We start from the raw sequence: 20124 nt of genomic DNA, 5'->3' as shown, positions 1-20124 counted from the left end.
ATGATGCTATTAGCAAAATACAAAAATTTTAGGCATTTAAAAAAATTAATGACAGGAGACTTCATGAATAAAACCACCTTACCGGAGGTTTTGATAAAAGGCAAATTCTCTTTATACCTATTCTCAGCACTTTTGGGTGAAGATGGCAGAATGAAGTAGCATCATACAATGTCCCTCCTGTCATCAACCTACAAAATGAATGACATTCACCAAAAGAGGTGGGAGGATTTATGCCATAAATACTAAAAAATGGTGATGGCAAAGGAAAAAAAAAAAACAAAGAAAATCCTGGTGAAGTAAACAGCATGTTTCAGCTCATGGCCCTTATTCCACTCTTAGACGCAGTGTGAAGGAAAGAAGATAAACCAAAACTCTTGCAAATATACGAGATAAACCAAAGACTCTTCAATTTGCAGAGAAGCCTTTTAGAGTAACTGGGTAAGGCCTCAAGAAATCAAGGGAAAACCGAGAAAAGGAGAGCCACTACAAAGCATCATGGGACCTTAAGGAGAGGTAAGAAGGAGGGCCTGACTGGTATCATCTAAAAACACTGGAATGAGTTGAGGAAATGAGCAGAGCTAAGCCTACAGGACTGAGATACACCACGACTGGATGGAGTAGAGGCTGTGCTCTCCTCCGTAGCAGCATGGGATCCAAGTGTTTCAAGAGGCACTGCACTCAGCCCTGCCAAACACTCCCAATATGAAGGACTCAAGCACTGACAGCCCTGGAGAGGAAAACATATTGGGGTTGGTGGGGTGGAATCATGGGCTGGCCTTAGATTTCTCTGTAGCAACATAAAAATGGAGGTAGTATAGCCTACAAGTTAACTGCACAGGCTCAGAAGCCATACTGGCTGGGAAACTACACTACCAGTATTATCTATGTAACTTTGGACAAGGCAACCTCTCTGTGCTTCAGTTCCCTCATCTGTAGGAGGAAAATTATAGTTCTACCTCATAAGACTGTTGTGAGAATTAAATAAATATGTTAAGTGTTTAAAATAAGTACTTGGTACACTATGCTTAATAAATATGAGCTATTATCATGAGCTACAAGTTCTGAGGGAAATCGTAATCAGCTATGCCATTGTTTAAGACTAGAAGCAACCTTTAAACGTTCATAAACATCAGGGAACTCAGGGACTACAATATACTTTTTCTTAGGGGACAGGACCACAGTATAAATCAAAAATAGCAAGAAATGGGGACACCTGTGGCTCGGTTGGTTAAGTGTTCAACTCAGGGTCCTAAGGCCTAGCCTGGCACCGGGCTCTGTGCTCAGCACAGAGTCTACTTGTACCTTCTCTCCCTCCCTCTGCCCCTCCCGCTGCTCACAAGGGTGCATGCGTGCTCTCTCTCCTTTCAAATAAATTTAAAAATCTTAAAAAATAAAATAAAATAATAAAACCAAGAGATAAATCAAAAGGAAGAACTAGGACTGGTGAAGCCATGGGAGAAAAAAGGTACTGCTGTTTTTCAATGAATGCATGTAAAAATATACAAGTAAAACTAAATAACTGAGGGTTTCATGGATGCAGGACTGAATGCAAATAAAACTTGACAAAGTAAAAATAACATAAGCAAAATTAATCTAAAAGTGGAAGAAAAAGTATAAAAGAACACGACTTCACCTCTCACATCAGGAGTTGATTCTGTCTAAAATATACATGTACTAAAGAAATCAAAATGCAAAAAAGTAACCAAAATATGTTAATAATGATTCATAATCTTTTTTTCCCTTCTTAATCACAGCGATCATTTAAGAACTAATAATTCTTATGCTCTGGCAGCGAAGAAACATATGTCTGGAATTCAGCAAGCTCTCTGATTTCTCTTCAATTAATTTTTTAATCTGTTAAGTTCATGTAAAATTAAGTAGTTTTCTAAAACTGCACGTAAAAGGTAATCTCGTTCTCATAATTCACCTCAGTATGTCTCCAACTCTCCTGTGTGTGCATATACAGAAAACAACATCTGAAAAGCTACTCACCAAATGTTAACTTGTGGTGATTTCATGCTTGCTTTGGCAGCACAAACACTAAAAAAAGCACTGGGTAATTTCTAGGTAGTGAGGTTTTGAGTATTATTTTCTTGAACTCATTGAATTTTTTTGTATGTCATACGTATATATACTTACTAATTAAAAAAAAAAGCAGTTAACCTTGTTAATTTCAAGTAAGTCATATGTACTGCAAAGCTGTAAAAGCCTCATTCTATTAAGTGTACGTCAATCTGTAAAGAATTATTCAAAGTCCATTCAACATAATCAACTCACCAGGAAGTGCTGCTTTACTTATAATTCCCGTCAGCAGAGCCAGTTCCTGCAAAGACCCAGCACTCACATCCTGACAGCGCAGGATTGCTTGTATGGTATCAGAATGTGAAATGAGAAACTGCAACACCTGAGCCGATGAAAAGGAGGGAAAACGGAAAAAAACAGAGGTCAAGAGTAGCAAATTGTATTCTACATCTGAAACTTACCTTGTCAATAATAATGAAGCACAAAATTTGATGTAATGAATCACACTGAATGTAGTATAAGCAACTGTCTTTTGCATTTATATAGTTTATTTCTTCAAGAAGCAAACATTTACCTAAAATTCCTAAGAAAGCTAAAGATGATTTCAAATTTTAGAAATTACTATATTTAGAGGCTAGGGTAGAAAGGTATAATATACCTTAAAACTACTGTATGAAAACCATTATGAAAACCATTGACCCTCCTTTTATTTTATTTTTGTCCAAATGAAACTAGAACAGGAGTTTAAAATGAGTGGGCATAAAAATGACTTACTGAATTTAAGTTGTTCTAGGAAAATCTGGCTAGCCTGACATGGGGACAATCACATAAAAGCTTTTGCTAAATTCTCCTTTTGATATGATAAATACCAACGAGATAAAAATCCTGACCTCCAAACTCTGCCCTTCCACCCTGACATTTTCTAGCGTACTTTCATGGAGAAATACAATTATTACACATGTGATGTCTCCTCACCAAATCACAAATGCCTTGAAGGTTGAGACTTTGCCAAAACAAGCCGAACATTGGAATTACTCAGAAACTGTGTCCCCTTTTATTTTTAATTCAGATTCCTGGCCTTCAGCCCATAATTGTCAGATGTGGAACTCTGAGCATGGAGCCCAATGCAGGGACTGAACTCATGACTCTGAGATCCAAACCTGAGCTGAGATCAGGAGTCAGATGCTTAACCAACTGAGCCACCCAGATGCCCCTAAGTAATCTATATTTTTAAAACAAGCTCCTTGGAGGAATTCTGCTATAGGCAGTACAAGAGTGGCATTAGAACTGACTCAAAGTCCACATATGAAAGTGTTAGGATGTACTAACGCAGTATAAAACAGGTGCCATGTTAGAAACAACAGCATTCTATCTTGGTGTCATATGCCTGAAGACTGATGGCAGGAAGAGCACCTAAAATCACTGTAACGTATTAGGACACAGTTCCTGAAGCTGTCACAATAACAGAGTAATACAATAAAAAACTGTGGAGTCATAGTGATATCTAAAGAGTGAAGGTTTTTTGAAGGTTTCATTGAAAGGGGATGAAAATAAAATTTCTGGTGCTCAATGAAAACACTTATTTCCTTCTTTTAGAAAATTCACTTATTTCAATTACTTCATGCTCTAAACATCACAACCCAATGGGCCATTATCACCTATCTTTCATAGGTTCTGCAGGGCCTAACATAGTGTATGGCCTCTCAATAAAGCCCTGGTTAAATTACATCTTGGAAGCCAGTTTATTCCTATCATGATAACTGCTTCCTTTTGCAGAAGAACAGATTTAGAGATCTTGCTTTCCATCTCACTATTCTATCTGTTCTTTGCTATAGGGTTTCATTCAAGTAAAAGTAAAGAATGGGCCAATGAAGCTCACAGCAAAGTACAAGGGGCTGGCTTTTGATGCCCAGGTTTGCCACAAACAGTACAGCTAAGGTAAAATCACAGATGTGGTCTAAGCCTTGGGTTTCTACAAGGGAAAATGAGGACTCTGCACTAGGACTCTTCCACACTATGGACTCTTCCACACTATGGACTCTTCTTACCTGCCCTGCTGCCTGTAAGTGCTGGGCAGTGCTGGATGTGAGGATGACCTGGCACAAGCGGAGAGCCGGGAGCAGAATCTGCCGGTAGCGGTCCACAGGGGCAGGGATGAACACTGGCGGGTCTCTCATGCCGAACATGCTTCATTCATTCCCACCCAACAAAGAGAGAGCGACAGTCCAAGAGTTAATGGACACTAACCATCCCCATGGCAAATAGTCACAGGTGCCTGATTAAGATATGAAGCTACTAAGGAGGGACGCCTGGGTGGCTCAGCAGTTGAGCATCTGCCTTTGGCTTAGAGCCTGATCCCAGGATCAGGGATTGGGTCCCACATTGGGCTCCTTGAATGGAGCCTGCTTCTCCTTCTGCCTATGTCTCTGCCTCTCTCTGTGTCTCTCATGAATAAATAAAATCTTAAAAAAAAAAAAAAAAAAAAAGCTACTAAGGAAAATTCTGTGTCCCACATCAACAAAAACAGTTATTTCAATTCTGAAAAATCTTAGTAAAGAAAATCTGCATAATTTGAAGACAATGCTTAGAATTTATTCAATATATTTATTCTACTCTAAATGCTTCTGTGGGCCATAAAAACTATAAAAAAGAAACAGGTAAAAACAAAAGTTATTTTCTCTAAATTTCCCTCTCCTATATGCAAAGCCAGAAAGGAGTCAACATTGCCTGTTATATTAAAGAAAAAAATTAAGATTTAAAAAAATTAAAGATAAGGTATTAATAAACTATCATTTACTGTAAATGTTTATATTTAAATTTTTAGACAAAAGAAAATGATTGCCTGTCAAGAAGGGAATGGATACAAAATATGGAGATACATAAGAGAAAGGCTTTGCACAAAGTGATTATACACCAAGGGCTGAGGAATGTAATTAACTCAATCCTCTCTTTACCTAAGGGAAAATAATAACTCTCATGTTTAAAATTTTAGAGAGTAATATTTAAAAAAATATTTTTCTGAAGGTAAAATTAATCCTGTTAATCAGTTAATCCTGAAACACTCAAATATTCACTTTGGCAATGGATCTTTTGAAGAAACTTAGTGAAACTGACCTAAGTGTTATTTACTGCTAAGAAGGTAGGTTAACAATGTTGCAACCAGGTAGACAAGAAAAAAAAAAAAAAAACAACCACCCAAATTTGAACCCAACCAAGGAATCTGTTAAAAAGCTTGAAACTTAAAATAATTTGACTAAAAGATTTCAAATGTGCAAGTATTTGGTAAGACTCCACACTGAGCTCAGAGCCCAACAAGGGGTTTGATTTTATGACCCTGAGATCATGACCCCAACCAAAATCAAAAGCCGGACACTCAACCGACTAAGCCACTCAGGCGCCCCTAAAAATATATATTCTCTTGAACAGAACACTAAAGTTGGGAAGAAAAACATTTACTAACAAAATGTTCTATTTCCTTCTTACATTACTGCTCTAAAATGGAAAGCATTAGGTCTTTCCTACTTTTACCCTGACTAGCAACTTCCATTCATTAGTAAATGGCAGGAATGTAGGACCCAAAAAGAGTCATCAAGAGGAAAGAGAGTATTGCTCAAACAGCATGATAAACCAATGGCAAAATTATGTTTGGAACTTCTTTTTTTCCTCACTGATCCTTTACAGTGAGGAACTAGTAAGGAAGCAACACCAGTGTATATGGACACTTACCCCTGTGGGTCCATCTCTGGGCGCATGTCATAGACCTGACATTGTGCCAGTCTCACTATCACCCCAGACCTCAGCAGCTCTAGTGCACCCTGCTGTATCTTAGCCACTCTTGTAAGAAATGCCTAAGAAATTACAAAAGGAAAATCGTCAGTACAGAAATCATATCCCAGGGCCTCAGATAAAAATGAGACTCTCTCACAGTACATTTCTGATCTTTAATCATACTGAAGAGAGGGGATCCCTGGGTGGCTCAGCGGTTGAGTGCCTGCCTTCAGCCCAGGGCATAATCCTGGAGTCCTGGGATCGAGTCCCACATTGGGCTCCCTGCGTGGGACCTGCTTCTCCCTCGGCCTGTGTCTCTGCCTCTCTCTCTCTCTCTCTCTCTCTCTCTCTCACTCTGTGTGTGTGTGTCTCTCATGAATAAATTAAAAAAAAAATCTTAAAAAAAAATCATACTGAAGAGAAATTCTGAGCTAGCTATGCAGGGGCACATTATACTCTGTTTCTCATATACACTGAAGATTGGCACCGCATATCTGAAGTGCTGCACACAATGCCTTCCATGAAATAAGTATTCAACTCAACTGTAGTTTCTCTTATCATCATGTGGGCATATGGAGGGCAGGGAAGATTGTTTTGCCTACACCTTGCCTCTAGTACCTAGCGCCATGCCTGGCATATAATAGGTATTTAATAAATACTTACTGAATAAACAAAGGAGGGAAAAGAAGTTAGTAAGAAATCTAAGATTTCAAGGTTCCAATTATTGTGACAATGTAGTATTTTCAACCAAGGGGTAACAGAGAAAACACATTTGGAGGAAAGGAAATGATAGATTATATATTATATTGAAAAATTCTGTGTTAACAAGCAACTAATACAGTCTGAATTTCTTGTGAAGAGACAATTTTGTCCACTGCTGTCCTCAGAAGACTGAATGTCCTATCATTTGCATTTGCCACCATTAGCAACCTGAGTAAGTAGCAGTTCCGTTAACTTACCAACCCTCTCAGGATCACTTCAACTCAACTTTGGTATGCTTAGAAGACACGTTTCTAACACATGTTCCAAATTTAAAATTCCCAAAGATGATTACAGCTTACACGATAGAAATATCCAAAATGCTGGCCACATTAATATTCTTTAACATATCTATAGCTCTAAGAGGAACTGAGCTGCTGCTCTAACTTGTAATGAATGCAAAGCCTTACCATTTTGGATTCGTACGTATAAAGAGCTTTTAAAAGGGGAGGTTGTGGAGTTAGTAAGCTCTGCAAAGTATGGTCATCTTCTACCAAGCTGTCCACAAGCACCTTCAAATAGCCACTGTTAGAAAGATACAAAAGCCACTGCTGCTGCTTATCTACGGAGACAATCCGATCAAGTAGAGCCAGTGCCAGCATCTGAAGGAAGAACAAAACCAAAGTTCAAAACATAGAGACAGCTACCAAAATCATTGACAGAAACTGCCTTTATATGAAAATACTTAGGATTTTTCTGACAAGGGGAATGGTGGCTTGCAATAACATTTTCTTATTTTGTTTTTCTGAGAAACTAAGAACTATGTATACAGAATCTCGATTTATTAGTAAAAGGAGGAAAGGGACTTCTTTAAAATAGTTTTTCCTTTTCTTTTCCTAACTGTGAAGTTTTACATGCTCATTACAGGAAACCTAGAAAAGCATACAGAAAATATGTGGTCTGACAACACTGTTAATCCATTTTGGTCTCTCTCCTCCCAGTATTTTTTCAATGCATAAAAACACTTAAACTTTTTTTAACATAACTGAGAACTTACTACACAGTTTATATTTTATCCTATTTCTTAAACTCCTGTTTCCCATGGTCTTCAAATACAGCTGACCTTTGAACAACATGGGGGTAAGGAAAATCCACATATAACTTTACAGTCCCCACAATCTTAATTATTAACAGCGTACTGTTGACCAGAAAAGGCTTCTGGTAACAAAGAGTAGAGTAATACAGATTTTCTGTTATACGTACTATATACTGTATTCTTCCAATAAAGTAATCTAGAGAAAAGAAAATGTTACTAAGAAAATCATAAGAAGAGAAAATACATTTACAGTGCTGTACTCTGTCAAAACAAATCTGCATATAAGTGGACCCACACAGTTCAAACCCATGTTGTTCAAGGATCAGCTGTGTATGATTCAAATGCTATGAAATATTCCAGTAGCAGGAAGTTATCTTCTTACTGCATTATCACCAGTCTGACACAGTATTTTAAAGATATATAAATGTAAATTCCCCTCCAGAAAACAGAGAAAGACATATTCAGTATAAAAGCTATGTATCCAGCATTCTCTTAACCAAAGATCTTCATTAAGCAGCATTTCTACCACTGTAAGGCCAACCTCACCATCAGCAGAAAAATTATTCTGAGGGAAATTCTGAACTGAGATTCTAAATAGAATTAAACAAAACATGAATAAATATAATAGAAGTTCCAAATCATAGCAAATAAGGAACTACACTTATATTACAGAAAGTAATTCTCAATACGCAACATGAATTTGAAAAGCTAATTCAGTTTATACCTTAAAAGCCAAAATTTTAATTCAATTATTATACTAATTGGAGTTACTATACCCTTCCAATCTCGTGACCATCACAAGCATCTCGACAGACCACTTCCATGAGGGCAGCGCCATAGCTCTCAATGATGGCTATGTTTTCTCGCTGTAATTTACTAAATACATCTTCAGGGGCTGTCAGCCTTTCCCACATGGTTTTCTTGGCTAAAAGGATTATAAAAGAAAATATTTAAAACACTCCAATAAAAAAGTTTGGTAACTGAGTAATTACACCTCATACATACAAGAAAAAAAATCCCTCCATTCCCGTTTATACCCAAAGGCCCACCAACCAATGGGTCCAGGCCAGTGAACTTAAGGACCCAATGCACACATTCTATGTATGTATACTAAGATAACAATGGTAATAGAAAAAGGACAAATTAGCTATTCTTAAAGAAATCAAGATGAATTATAAGACTATAAGAGAACCAATATCCTATATTTATTCTGCTAATAAATCGTTTTCATCCTTTATTGAGATATAAGAGAAATCTGGCTTAAAAAAAAAATCAGGGGCAGCCTGGGTGGCTCAGCAGTTTAGTGCTACCTTCGGTCCAGGGCATAATCCTGGACACCCAGGATGGAGTCCCAAGTTGGGCTCCCTGTATGGAGCCTACTTCTCCTTCTGCCTTGTCTCTGCCTCTCATGAGTAAATAAATAAAATCTTAAAAAAAAAAAAAAAAATCAGGTACAAAGTCGATAAATATCCGCTTACAAAAAAAAAATCAATCTTATTTATATTTTTAATTGAATTACTTATTAAAAGAAAAAGTATATCCTGTATGATGATAATTAAATATACAAAGATAATTAAAGTGGAAGGGGAGTGGGTGGGGGAATGGGGTGACTGGGTGATGGGCACTTAGGGGAGCACTTGATGGGCTGAGCACTGGGTGTTATATGTTGACAAATCGAACTCCAATAAAAAAAAAAAAAAAGACATTCCACAGCTCTAAGTCATCACCAAAAAAACAAAAAAGAAAAAAAGAAAAAACTAATCCTCTCCTTGCATGGAAAGATAAATTTTTCTTGTTTTTTTTTTAAGAGTATGACTAATAAATCTTCCCTAGAGGAAAAAAAAACAAAACAAACAAAAAAAACAAAGATAATTAAAGATATAATCATGTAAATCTTCTAGGAAAGTTTAAAAAATGTATTACATAAAGCTATAACCTGTATTGAAACCAATCTCATGACTTTTTTTTCCCCAACTACTACATAGCAGCTGTTTTAAAATCAGGGAAAAGTTCTCGAGATGAAGTGATCAGAATGGAAAGTAAATACGATACAGGCTTAATTATGAAAAACAAAAGTTAATCCACATTGTGACCGACATTCCATTATAAAGTTTGCAGCAGGCAAACTTCCAGAGTTTTAATATTTTTCCCCTAAAATATTTTTATTACTATAATTTTATTTCAGTTATACTTATTTTTAATTTCAAATAGTGTCAAAGGAAGGTCTGGTTTTCCTTTTCTCAATATGTCACTCCCTTAGGCCATCTGGTCCCATCTACTTCTCAGCCTCATCTTCCACTCTTCACCTCTCCCACTAGCTGCCACCACATGAGCCTTTCCCTGAAACTTACCACTTTGGTCTCAGGATCTTTGTTTGCACTTTGATTTTTTCATGGTTTTCCTCAGGTCTTAGCATGGCTGCCTCCTCTTCATCATTCCAGCTTCTAATATCATTTTTCTCAACACATCCAACACTCCCTATACATCACATCCCAGTACTATCATATTTTCTGCATAGTAGTTACCAGTACCTCAGGTTATGTTACAGTCAGATTATCTTTTGTCTACCACTAGTCTCCAAGAATCTAGCAAAGTAGCACCAATATTATTGACAGACTGACAACTTCAAGAAAGCTCAGAAACTTGCCCCAGGGATGCCATCACATGTCCTCTGGATGGGTTTTCAAAAAAAAGTGTGAGGAGCTATGGCATCTTTTCTATTTTACACCTAGGATTGCCACAAAATTCTGTTCAAATAAAGGTTCTGAGTGAAAGTCTGAAAGCCATCACTTCATAGTTTGCATTAGCCACAAATTCCCTATTTCAAACATGGTTGAAATGAGGGCAGAGGGCAGCTAGAAAAATCACTCCAGACTCAATACCCCTGAGATACCCCTCAAGAATCCCTAAGGTCTCACAGTGAAAAATGAAAGCAGTGGTTTGCAGACAACCAGGCTAGGTATCAAAGAAATAGCTGGATTTTTGTTTTCAAACTGTGAACAGATCAAGTCCACACACTATTTATTAACAGTACCACCTAGAAATAAGAAAATTCTAAGTCTGAAATTTAATTAGAACTTTAAATCTTCATTTTTGAAGGGTAAATTGGTTCATTAGAAACCACCTAGTTTCTTAAAAACACCAAACTGTCCCTTCTTCCAACATACCTTATAAATCACTGCCATACAAACTTTTCTAAATATCAACATCTTCAGATCACTTTTCTCAGTAACTTAAAATGGTTACTGATTGCTTAATCCAACCACCTCTAACACTGCAATTTCATTTTCAAGGTCATTAACAATATGGTCTACTCTCTCTACTTGACTATATTTGCCATCAGCCTCCTCCCTTGCTTATATCCAGGACATTGTCCTTATTCTTTACCCCCTCCTAGTGTGGGCCTTGCCTGAAAAGCCCTCCTCTACTTATTTCTACCTAAATACATCTTTATCTGCAAAGTCCAGTGAAAGTCTTGATCCCCCTTTTTCTCTTACCTCTTATGATTTATACTTGGGATGTGAAAACGGAGGCAAAATCTGACCTGTTTTTATAAAGCTTTAATGCGACATACCAATGGCCATTCACTTGGAGTCTCTGGCTGCTTTTGTACTATAATGGCAGGAATGAATAGTTGCATCAGAGAGGATCTGGCTTGCAAAGCCTGAAATACTTACTATCTGACCCTTTACAGAAAAAGTGAGTTGACATCTGGTCTGTATCATCCAATTTAACATTTCCTGTTTTATAAATACATATGTTGTCATTTCTATTAGAATATAACCCTTATGAAAACAAGAATCCAATTAATACTTTCTGCTTTTTAGAATAAGTGAAAATAATCAACCACCAAAGGATTACTGATTTTTATTTGTATTATGAAAAACTGGAATCTAAATTTCCAAAAACGGGTAGGCTAACTAAATTATGGTGTTCCAAAAGTGACAAAATGTATAGAGCAATTAAAAATATTATTTAATGAAGAAAAAAAGCTCATAAAATACTGAGTGGAGGGAAAAAGGAGATTATAAATCAATATAAAATGATGGCTGGCTATAACCAAAATGTTGTGATAGTTCTTAGTAGGGTAAAATGTCTAAATTCCTCCCTTTGTTTATTAGTATGTTCTAAATCTCCTACAATCAGTATGTATTTTGAAATAAAAAAAAATAAAAGCTAAATATATTTTTTAAATAACTCATTATTAACTTTACTCAGGTTCTCAGGGGTTTTTTTTTTTTTTGAGAGAGAAAGAGAGAGAGAGAGAGAGACAGAAAGTGCATATGTATGTGTGTGAGTTGTCGGGGGAGGCAGAGGGAAGAGAGAATCTTAAGATTCCATGCCCAGCTTGGGGCACAATACAGGGCCTTCATTTCATGACCCTCAGATCATGACCTGAACCAAATTGAGTGAGTTGCTTAACCAGTTGAGTCACCCAGGAGCCCCAGGTTCTCAGGTGATAAGAAGTGATAAGAAATGTACATCTAAATTCATATCGAGCAAAAAGCCTACACTTAATTACATACACACACACATAACTATAACTAGTGTTTTTAAGTCACTTATTGGAATCAGACTCAAAAGAAGAGTAAACAACAGGCAAGATGCTCTGTGAAGTCCTTTTAGTCCCACTACTTTATGCCTTATAAGTGTATTTATAATGCCAGATCACACTAATGCCTAGACCTCACACTAATGCCTAGACCATAAAAACTGAAAATCTCATAACAGGATTCTCAAAATTTAATAATGGCAATAGATTGTCTTTTCTAACCTCCTTCTTAAAAAAGATGAATGGATATTATGGTTTCACAAAGAACAAGAATATTTTTGCTCAAAGGTCACAAGAACCCAAAAGAACTATGAGCAGAGAAAAACATTCCTTGTTAGGACAATTTTTAATGTTTACTTATAAATAAAGTATAAAACTATCATTAACTTGCCAAATTTAAGAGAAAAGAAAAGCCAATTTAAAAGAATTAGAACATGGAGCACCTGAGTGGTTCGGTTGGTTGAGCATCAGACTCTTGCTTTCAGATCAGGTTATGATCTCATGGGTCCTGAGATCAAACCCTGTGTTGGGCTCTGCACTCAGCAGGGAGTCTGCTTAAAGATTCCCTCCCTCTGCCCTTCCTCCAACTTATGCATGGGCACACACATGTGAGCTTTTTTTTTTTTTTTAAGATTTTATTTATTTATGAGAGGCAGAGAGAGACAGAGAGAGACAGAGAGAGACAGACAGGCAGAGGGAGAAGCAGGCTCCACGCAGGGAGCCTGACATGGGACTCGATCCCGGGTCTCCAGGATCAGGCCCTGGGCTGAAGGCGGCACTAAACCGCTGAGCCCCCCAGGCTGCCCTCTCTCAAATCCTAATAAAGATTTAGAACATATGAGAAAACTTTGTATAATAGTGCTTAAAATCCCAAGAATTTAAACAATTTTAAAATTAAGTATTTTAACAATACCTTCTATATAGCTATATCAGGTATAAATTAAATAAGCTTCTAGAAAATGAAAAGATATTAATGAAACTTTTAAAAGCAATAATAATCCATTTAACTGAGATTATAATAGAACATTCAAACAAAGCTAATCTCATAGAAATAAAAGGAAAAGGAACTACACCCCTCTGCTCCAAAGTGTTAGAGTAACTTTATAAATTAGCTTTATAAATAAACTTCTAGGGATCCCTGGGTGGCGCAGTGGTTTGGCGCCTGCCTTTGGCCCAGGGCGCGATCCTGGAGACCTGGGATCGAGTCCCACGTCGGGCTCCCGGTGCATGGAGCCTGCTTCTCCCTCTGCCTATGTCTCTGCCTCTCTCTGTGTGTGACTATCATAAATAAATAAAAAATTTAAAAAAATAAAAAATAAAAAAAAAATAAAATAAAATAAACTTCTATTGAAAACACTTACCTGATAAAAAATATGCTGAAAATGTATATATTTGTAAGTATCAATTTGTCTTTAAATGTGAAGCATTTTTATAATACTAGAGTTTAAGAAGCCAAAAAAGAAATTAAGAATATATGGATGCCTAGGTGGCTCAATGGTTTAGTGCCTGCCTTCAGCCCAGGACATGATCCTGGAGTCCAGGAATCGAGTCCCACATTGGGCTCCCTGCATGGAGCCTGCTTCTCCCTCTGCTATCTCTGTATCTCTCTCTGTGTTTCATGAATAAATAAATAAAGTCCTTAAAAAAAAAAAAAAAGAATACTGGTGCTTCATATTAAACATTTATAGGTTCTGGTCAAATTATCCATATTTTCTCTTAGTGATCACTGGTAGAAAAGGTGAAAAGAATATAGACAAAGAGATATTCACAGTGTCAACGCTTGTCAACTAACCCCTAGGGATTACATATGCAAAAGCAATGTCAGATTTTAACTATACTGGTCGTAACTGGAAAGACATTTAAGAATCTTCGAAGAATTTTACTCAAAGAACATATGCTTTTGTTCCTCCCCAGATCTGCATTGCCACTTGGAGGCAATGGAATCTACCTATAGCGATTTCCAGAAAGCTAACTATATGCTTAAGAGTCATTTGAATTTCCCTAAACTGTTTGCTCATATCCTTTGCCCATTTTTTTTACTGGGTTATTGATTTGTAGGTGCTCTTTACATACTAGAAAATAGTCCTTTATCACATGAGCTACAAATATATTGCTGGTAGGTATTATCTATCAAATTAAAAGGAAAAAACTACAAATTGCAAAAGAAAACAACAAAATAGATGAAGATGTGAGGTGCTCTGGTCAGGAAAAGCAACATTCTATTACAAATTGAAAAAACTGAATTCTTTTTTTTAAATTTTATTTATTTATTCATGAGAGACACAGAGACAGGCAGACATAGGCAGAGGGAGAAACGGGCTCCCTGCAGAGAGCCCGATGCAAGACTTGATCCCAGGACCCCAGGATCATGCCCTGAGCCAAAGGCAGATGCTCAACCACTGAGCCACCCAGGTGTCCTGAGAAAACTGAATTCTAAATTCTGATCTGTCACAGACAAGCAAGTCATTTCATCTCTGTAAGTCAGATTCTTTTTATACAAAACAAGGAAAATGGCTGCCCACTATCCAGTATATATAGTTATGTTAAAAATAAAGTAAGGGTGTGTGAGTGGCTCAGTTGGTTAGGCATCCAACTTTTGGTTTTCTGCTCAGGTCATGATCCCAGGGTCCTGGGATTGAGCCCCACATCAGACTCTGTGGTCAGTGGGGAATCTGCTTGATATTCTCTCTCTCCCTGTGCCCCTCCTGCTTATGTGTACTCTCTCTCTCTCTCCCCCAAATAAACTCTTTTTTAAAAGATTTGAGAGAGAGAGAGAGAGAGAGAGAGAGAGAGAGCATGAACTGGGGGGAGAGGCAGAGGAAGAAGCAGACTCCTCACTGAGTAGGGAGCTTGATGTGGGGCTCAATCCCAGGACCCTGGGATCATGATCTGAGCTAAAGGCAGATGCTTAACCAACTGAGCCACCCAGGCACCCCCAAATAAACTCTTTAAAAAATAAAGGAAAAATGGTATGGAAAAATAAGCACATAAACATTAAAAATTCAGTTTCTGTTTTAAAACAAAATAGTAGGTACAGTGTCAAAATATACACATACACATATAAAAGTAGGTCCTCGATAAGTATCTATTGAATTTAATATTTTTTTCTTTCTTTTTTTTTAAAATTTTATTTATTTATTTATGATAGTCACAGAGAGAGAGAGAGAGAGGCAGAGACACAGGCAGAGGGAGAAGCAGGCTCCATGCACTGGGAGCCTGATGTGGGATTCGATCCCAGGTCTCCAGGATCGCGCCCTGGGCCAAAGGCAGGCGCCAAACCGCTGCGCCACCCAGGGATCCCTTTTTCTTTCTTTTTTAAAGTAGGTCCTCGATAAGTATCTATTGAATTTAATATTTCTTTTTCTTTTTTTTTTTTTTAATGTATTTCTTTTTAAAGTATGCTCCATGCTCAGCGTGGAGCTTGAAATGAAGATAGAGAGTCAATGCTGAACCAATGGAGCCATTCAGGCCCCCTGGAATTTAATACTTCTAATTTGAAACTTAAAAACACTAGCATCTAGGGAATAAAGTACTTTGCTATTTAAAATGAGTCAAAACAACCAGCAATTGGGGCACCTGGGTGGCTCAGTGGTTGAGTAGCTGCCTTTGGCTCAGGTCCTGCTCCCGGGGTCCTGGGATTGAGTCCCACATCAGGCTCCCACAGGGAGCCTGCTTCTCCCTCTGCATGTATCTCTGCCTCTCTCTGGGTCCCTCGTGAATAAATAAATAAAATCTTAAAGGGCAGCCCCAGTGACCCAGCGGTTTAGCACAGCCTTCAGCCTGGGGTGTGATTCTGGGGGCCGGGATCAAGTCCCACGTCGGGCTCCCTGCATGGAGCCTGCTTCTCCCTCTGCCTGTGTCTCTGCCTCTCTCTCTGTGTGTCTCTCATGAATAAATAAATAAAATCTTTAAAAAAAATTTTTTTTAAATAAAATCTTTAAAAAAAAGGCAATTAAGTGATTAAAAAAACTAATTAAGGGAGGAAATAACTCTAAAAACAGATCACTTGAAAATTTTAAAAAAAGGATAATTTTCATTTGTGGTCACGCTACACTAATCACATCTTGATAATGCCTTATAAAAAGCATGTTGTAGAGTGTCACCTAGTGGCTGAGTGGTGATTGTGCCATAGTTCTAGCAAATAGAATGTTACCAAATTTTAGCCAAGAGAAAAATAAGGGGGGAGGGGAATGGAATCTCCCATTACCATTAGCCTTATAAAGACTCCTATTTGTTTAAAAAACTTTTCTTAACTATTATTTAATAACTCTAAAAAATATTTTTGTGCATTTAAGTAGGTAGGACATTTCTAAAATTTCTCTGATCATTTGGCTATTACTATCTTCTAAAAAAGATATGTAAAAATATATAGCCAGTAAAGAGTAGTATGAGATAATCTGGGTCTTACACACAGAGTGGTTTTTAAGAATCTGTACAAAATAGCAAATACTTTAAAGGTTCTCAGAAATGTACTAGGAGTCCATTACCAAAAGGGGCTTATGACAAGTTCTTAAATAACAGAGTAACTCTACTGTAGAGTATTATAGACTCATCCACTAAATGGCTAAAAACATTTTTCATATCCAGAGACCAAAGAGTCCAGGTTATTACTCTTAATTAAAAATGCTAATTATATTTTAGTGGAATTTGCCAGTATTTTAAATAGGTATTACCTTGACTGAGAAATTCTACTTGGGATTTATCCAAGAAAAATCTCACATTACTCCAAAAAGACACATGTACACTATTGATGAAACTTTAAACTGGGAGAAAGCCATTTGGTAGAACCTACCAAAATAAAAATGTGCATACTCTTTCAGATGGAAATTTCACCATGAAAGATTTTTCTTGAAAAATACACAGGCATATAAAAGAATATTTGATACAGCACCTTTGTGACAATAAAAAACTGTAAACAATGGAAGTGCCTATGAATAATGCAAGTAGGGAAATAAACACTTCCGTATTATGGAATAAGAGTCATTTGAAAAGATTCAATTAGATACGCTCTGTGCTGTACTCAAAGCGAAGAAAGACATGGACACACTAAGTACAGCATATTGTTCAGTGGGACCAGAGATAATAGAGGCAATTAAAAAATATATATAAGCTAAAGTGGTATCTGAGGGTTTGTTTTTATAGTACTCATGTACTATCTTCTTAATTTTAGAAAATTAAACATTCTTCTTTGACTTGTGAGTAGGTGCTTTTAATGATTCCATAAAGACTCATTTATTACAGCTTTGCTTAGCCAAAAGATGGGAAAAGGGATTTTTTAAAAATTGAAAGTAACCAATCTCTAAAACAGAAAGACTAGAAATCTATCTAGTTCTACCTGCTTCTAGTGTATCTGGTTCATCTGGTCTCTGGGCAATCTGTAAGTAATACAACAGAGAGCCGTACAGGTGTGTCCTCACTCGTTGGAATCCGCCACCTAGGGAGATATATAGCAAAAAGCTTTTTTCAAATTAAAGTTAAAACAAATACAAAATGTGTAATTTGTAAGACACTTAGATGAAAAACCTGTCTTCAAAATGAAGTCCAAGAGCTTCTTCAATATGATGTGAAGCGAAGAATCTCCAATAGAAGCAAAACCCACCATTGGGTTCTCTGCTGGAGGAGGGGAGGTGAAAGAACTATCAAGCATAAAAGCATAATGGGTCTCTCCGGGTCCCAAAACTAATGGTTGCTTCTGTTCTGTGCGAACGGCTTGGCTTAGGTGAGCAGTCAGGGTGAACACAGCACCTGCCACCACCGGCATTAACTCTTGTGCTGCTTCATCATCCAGTATCTTAAAGCAGAAAGACAAATCAGAATGAGGACTCCACTTTCAGCTACAGTCATTAACAGGTTTTATATGCATTTAGCTTTTCAACTACCATAAGAGTGTAAGAATGGAATGGCACTGTTCACTGAAAATAAAAGCTAATATGTAGAAAGAAATTTAAACATGACACTGGTAACACGTGTTCTTAACCAGAAGGAATTCCTATCACAAAATTCCTTAGAGATTTTTAATGTAAATTCACATAAATGGCTCACCACCAGAGTGTCCCATCCAGTATGTCTGGAGTAGGATCTATCCCTATGTATTTTAAAAAAGCTCCTTAGATAATTCTGATACACACTCTGATTGAGAGCCACTACTGTACAGAAGCCCTTCTCAAGAAAAGTCTTAGTAACACTGACAGTGCACAACTCTATTTATTCCTAAAATAAAAGGGAAAAGAAAGGATGGTGGCAAACTGTTTAAATGGTATATAAATATTTGTACAGCAATATAGGAGTAATTAGGAAGTAAGGAAGTTTAGGAAGCAATTTAAGAAGTATGTCACCTTATCATGCACATCTTGTAAAATATCACGAATAATCAGTTGTCGATCCTCTGCCTGAATGAGGTCCTGAGGACAAGCTGTCAGTATAATTTCCACCAGCTGCCTCCATGACTCTAGCACATGCCGTTTTGCATGAAGACACTGCAGCAATTTGTTTCTTCCTACCACATACTGAAGTATGGTGCTAATTTCCTAAAGCCACAGAAATTAAATCACAAGGTTAAGACATGGGCAAATAATATTTTTTTATCAACAGAGTCCTATTTTTTTTAAGTTTATTGGGGTACCTGGATGGCTCAGTTGGCTAAACGTCTTGACTTTGGCTCAGGTCATGATCTTGGGGTCCTGGGATCAGGCCCTACATCAGTCTCCCTGCTCAGAGGGGAGGTCTGCTTCTTCCCTCTCCCTCTGCCACTACCAACTCGTGCGTGAGAGTGATCTTTCTCAAATAAATAAACAAAAGCTTCAAAAAATAAATAAAAGTTTATTTTTTTTTTTCAGTAATCTCTATACCCAACATAGGGCTCAAACTCACAACCCTGAGATCAAGAATAGCACGCTCCTCCAGCTAAGCCAGCCAGGCACCCCAACAGAGTCATATTTTTAACACTCTCTGTTAATCTGAATACATTTATAGTATACTTTGGAAACCTTCCACATGCATGCCAAGAAGCAGAGGTGGTAAGGGTATAAATGAGCTCTTTAACTCCATCTTTTCTTGGTACTGTCTACTTACACTTACTCTAGAGCACTACAGTTACCTAAACCTCAAGGTCAAGGGGATGTCTCCCTGACACATCCTTTATTTCTTTGCCTCTTGCTGTGGCCTAGCCAGCTGTTTCCATGTATGTGGTTCTTCCCACCTGACTTCTTACCCATTACTCCCCACCTGTGATGACAAATGACTGTCTTCTCTCGCTGACAGAGAATGAGAGAATACACAACATGAAGAGGTTGCAAATCCTTAACCAGCCAAGCAGAAAAAGAAGTTACTTCTGGCATCTAGACGTTAACTTCAGTTTAGTTTATAAAAGTTTTAAAGTCAAAATGAAAAGATTCCATTAAAGTTTAATTTTAAGTAGTTTACTAATCAATGAACTAACTATAAGTCAATTTTTTGTTTTTGTCTCCTAACTGGCAGTTAAATAGTTAAAAGGTTAAAACTAACATATGCTCAATAGGGCTTACCTCCATTAATAGCGGTCTCTGTCCTATGGCTGCCATACCCTGAAGAGCATTTACTTCAGCTACAAGAACCCTATGAAGAAGCTAAATAATTGAGAAAAGAGAGGAAAAAAATCAGACCATTGCAGACACTGACAGAATAATAAACTCTAGCAATTACTATAAACTGGGAAAAGTTTTGGATGCCTTTATGTATAATCTTCAAGTGGCACTGTCCAGTTTCTAGTCAAAAACTTAAGGTATCCTTCACATCACTAAAGTGGTACCAAAAAGCCTCTGGTACAAGTGGCCTTGGATATCTTCTTCCTATTAGTGAGGCCATTACCATTTACCTGGTAGAGAGTTAAATACCTAAAACCATTCCATAGCTGGGCAGCACGACTGCTCTCAGGAAGGTGATAGGGAAACTTCATAAGAGGTAAAGTTAGTGTGGCCTATTCGGTTTCATTTCCCAGCTATTTGAAAAT

At 37.3% G+C, this 20124-nt stretch overlaps 1 protein-coding gene across 2 annotated transcripts in view; it reads right to left on the bottom strand.

The window, feature by feature from the left end:
- The window catches only part of NUP205 (nucleoporin 205), a 79298-nt gene that overhangs the window by 12194 nt on the left and 46980 nt on the right, over positions 1 to 20124 (bottom strand). The window contains exons 27-36 of one of the 2 annotated variants that reach the window (XM_077850049.1): positions 19661 to 19741; positions 18473 to 18664; positions 17661 to 17928; positions 17473 to 17571; positions 11263 to 11325; positions 8362 to 8510; positions 6960 to 7151; positions 5749 to 5870; positions 4071 to 4209; positions 2278 to 2404 (exon numbers count right to left, since the gene is read on the bottom strand). In XM_077850049.1, the coding sequence (XP_077706175.1) occupies positions 2278 to 2404; positions 4071 to 4209; positions 5749 to 5870; positions 6960 to 7151; positions 8362 to 8510; positions 11263 to 11325; positions 17473 to 17571; positions 17661 to 17928; positions 18473 to 18664; positions 19661 to 19741 (1432 nt within the window). The remainder of the gene's footprint in view (positions 1 to 2277; positions 2405 to 4070; positions 4210 to 5748; positions 5871 to 6959; positions 7152 to 8361; positions 8511 to 11262; positions 11326 to 17472; positions 17572 to 17660; positions 17929 to 18472; positions 18665 to 19660; positions 19742 to 20124) is intronic. The other variant, XM_077850050.1, reaches the window with a different exon arrangement.

Source organism: Canis aureus, chromosome 15 (assembly GCF_053574225.1).
Source record: "Canis aureus isolate CA01 chromosome 15, VMU_Caureus_v.1.0, whole genome shotgun sequence".
NCBI lineage: Eukaryota > Metazoa > Chordata > Mammalia > Carnivora > Canidae > Canis > Canis aureus.
Note: the sequence above shows the minus strand (reverse complement) of the source record. Positions and strands in the feature narration are given on the sequence as shown.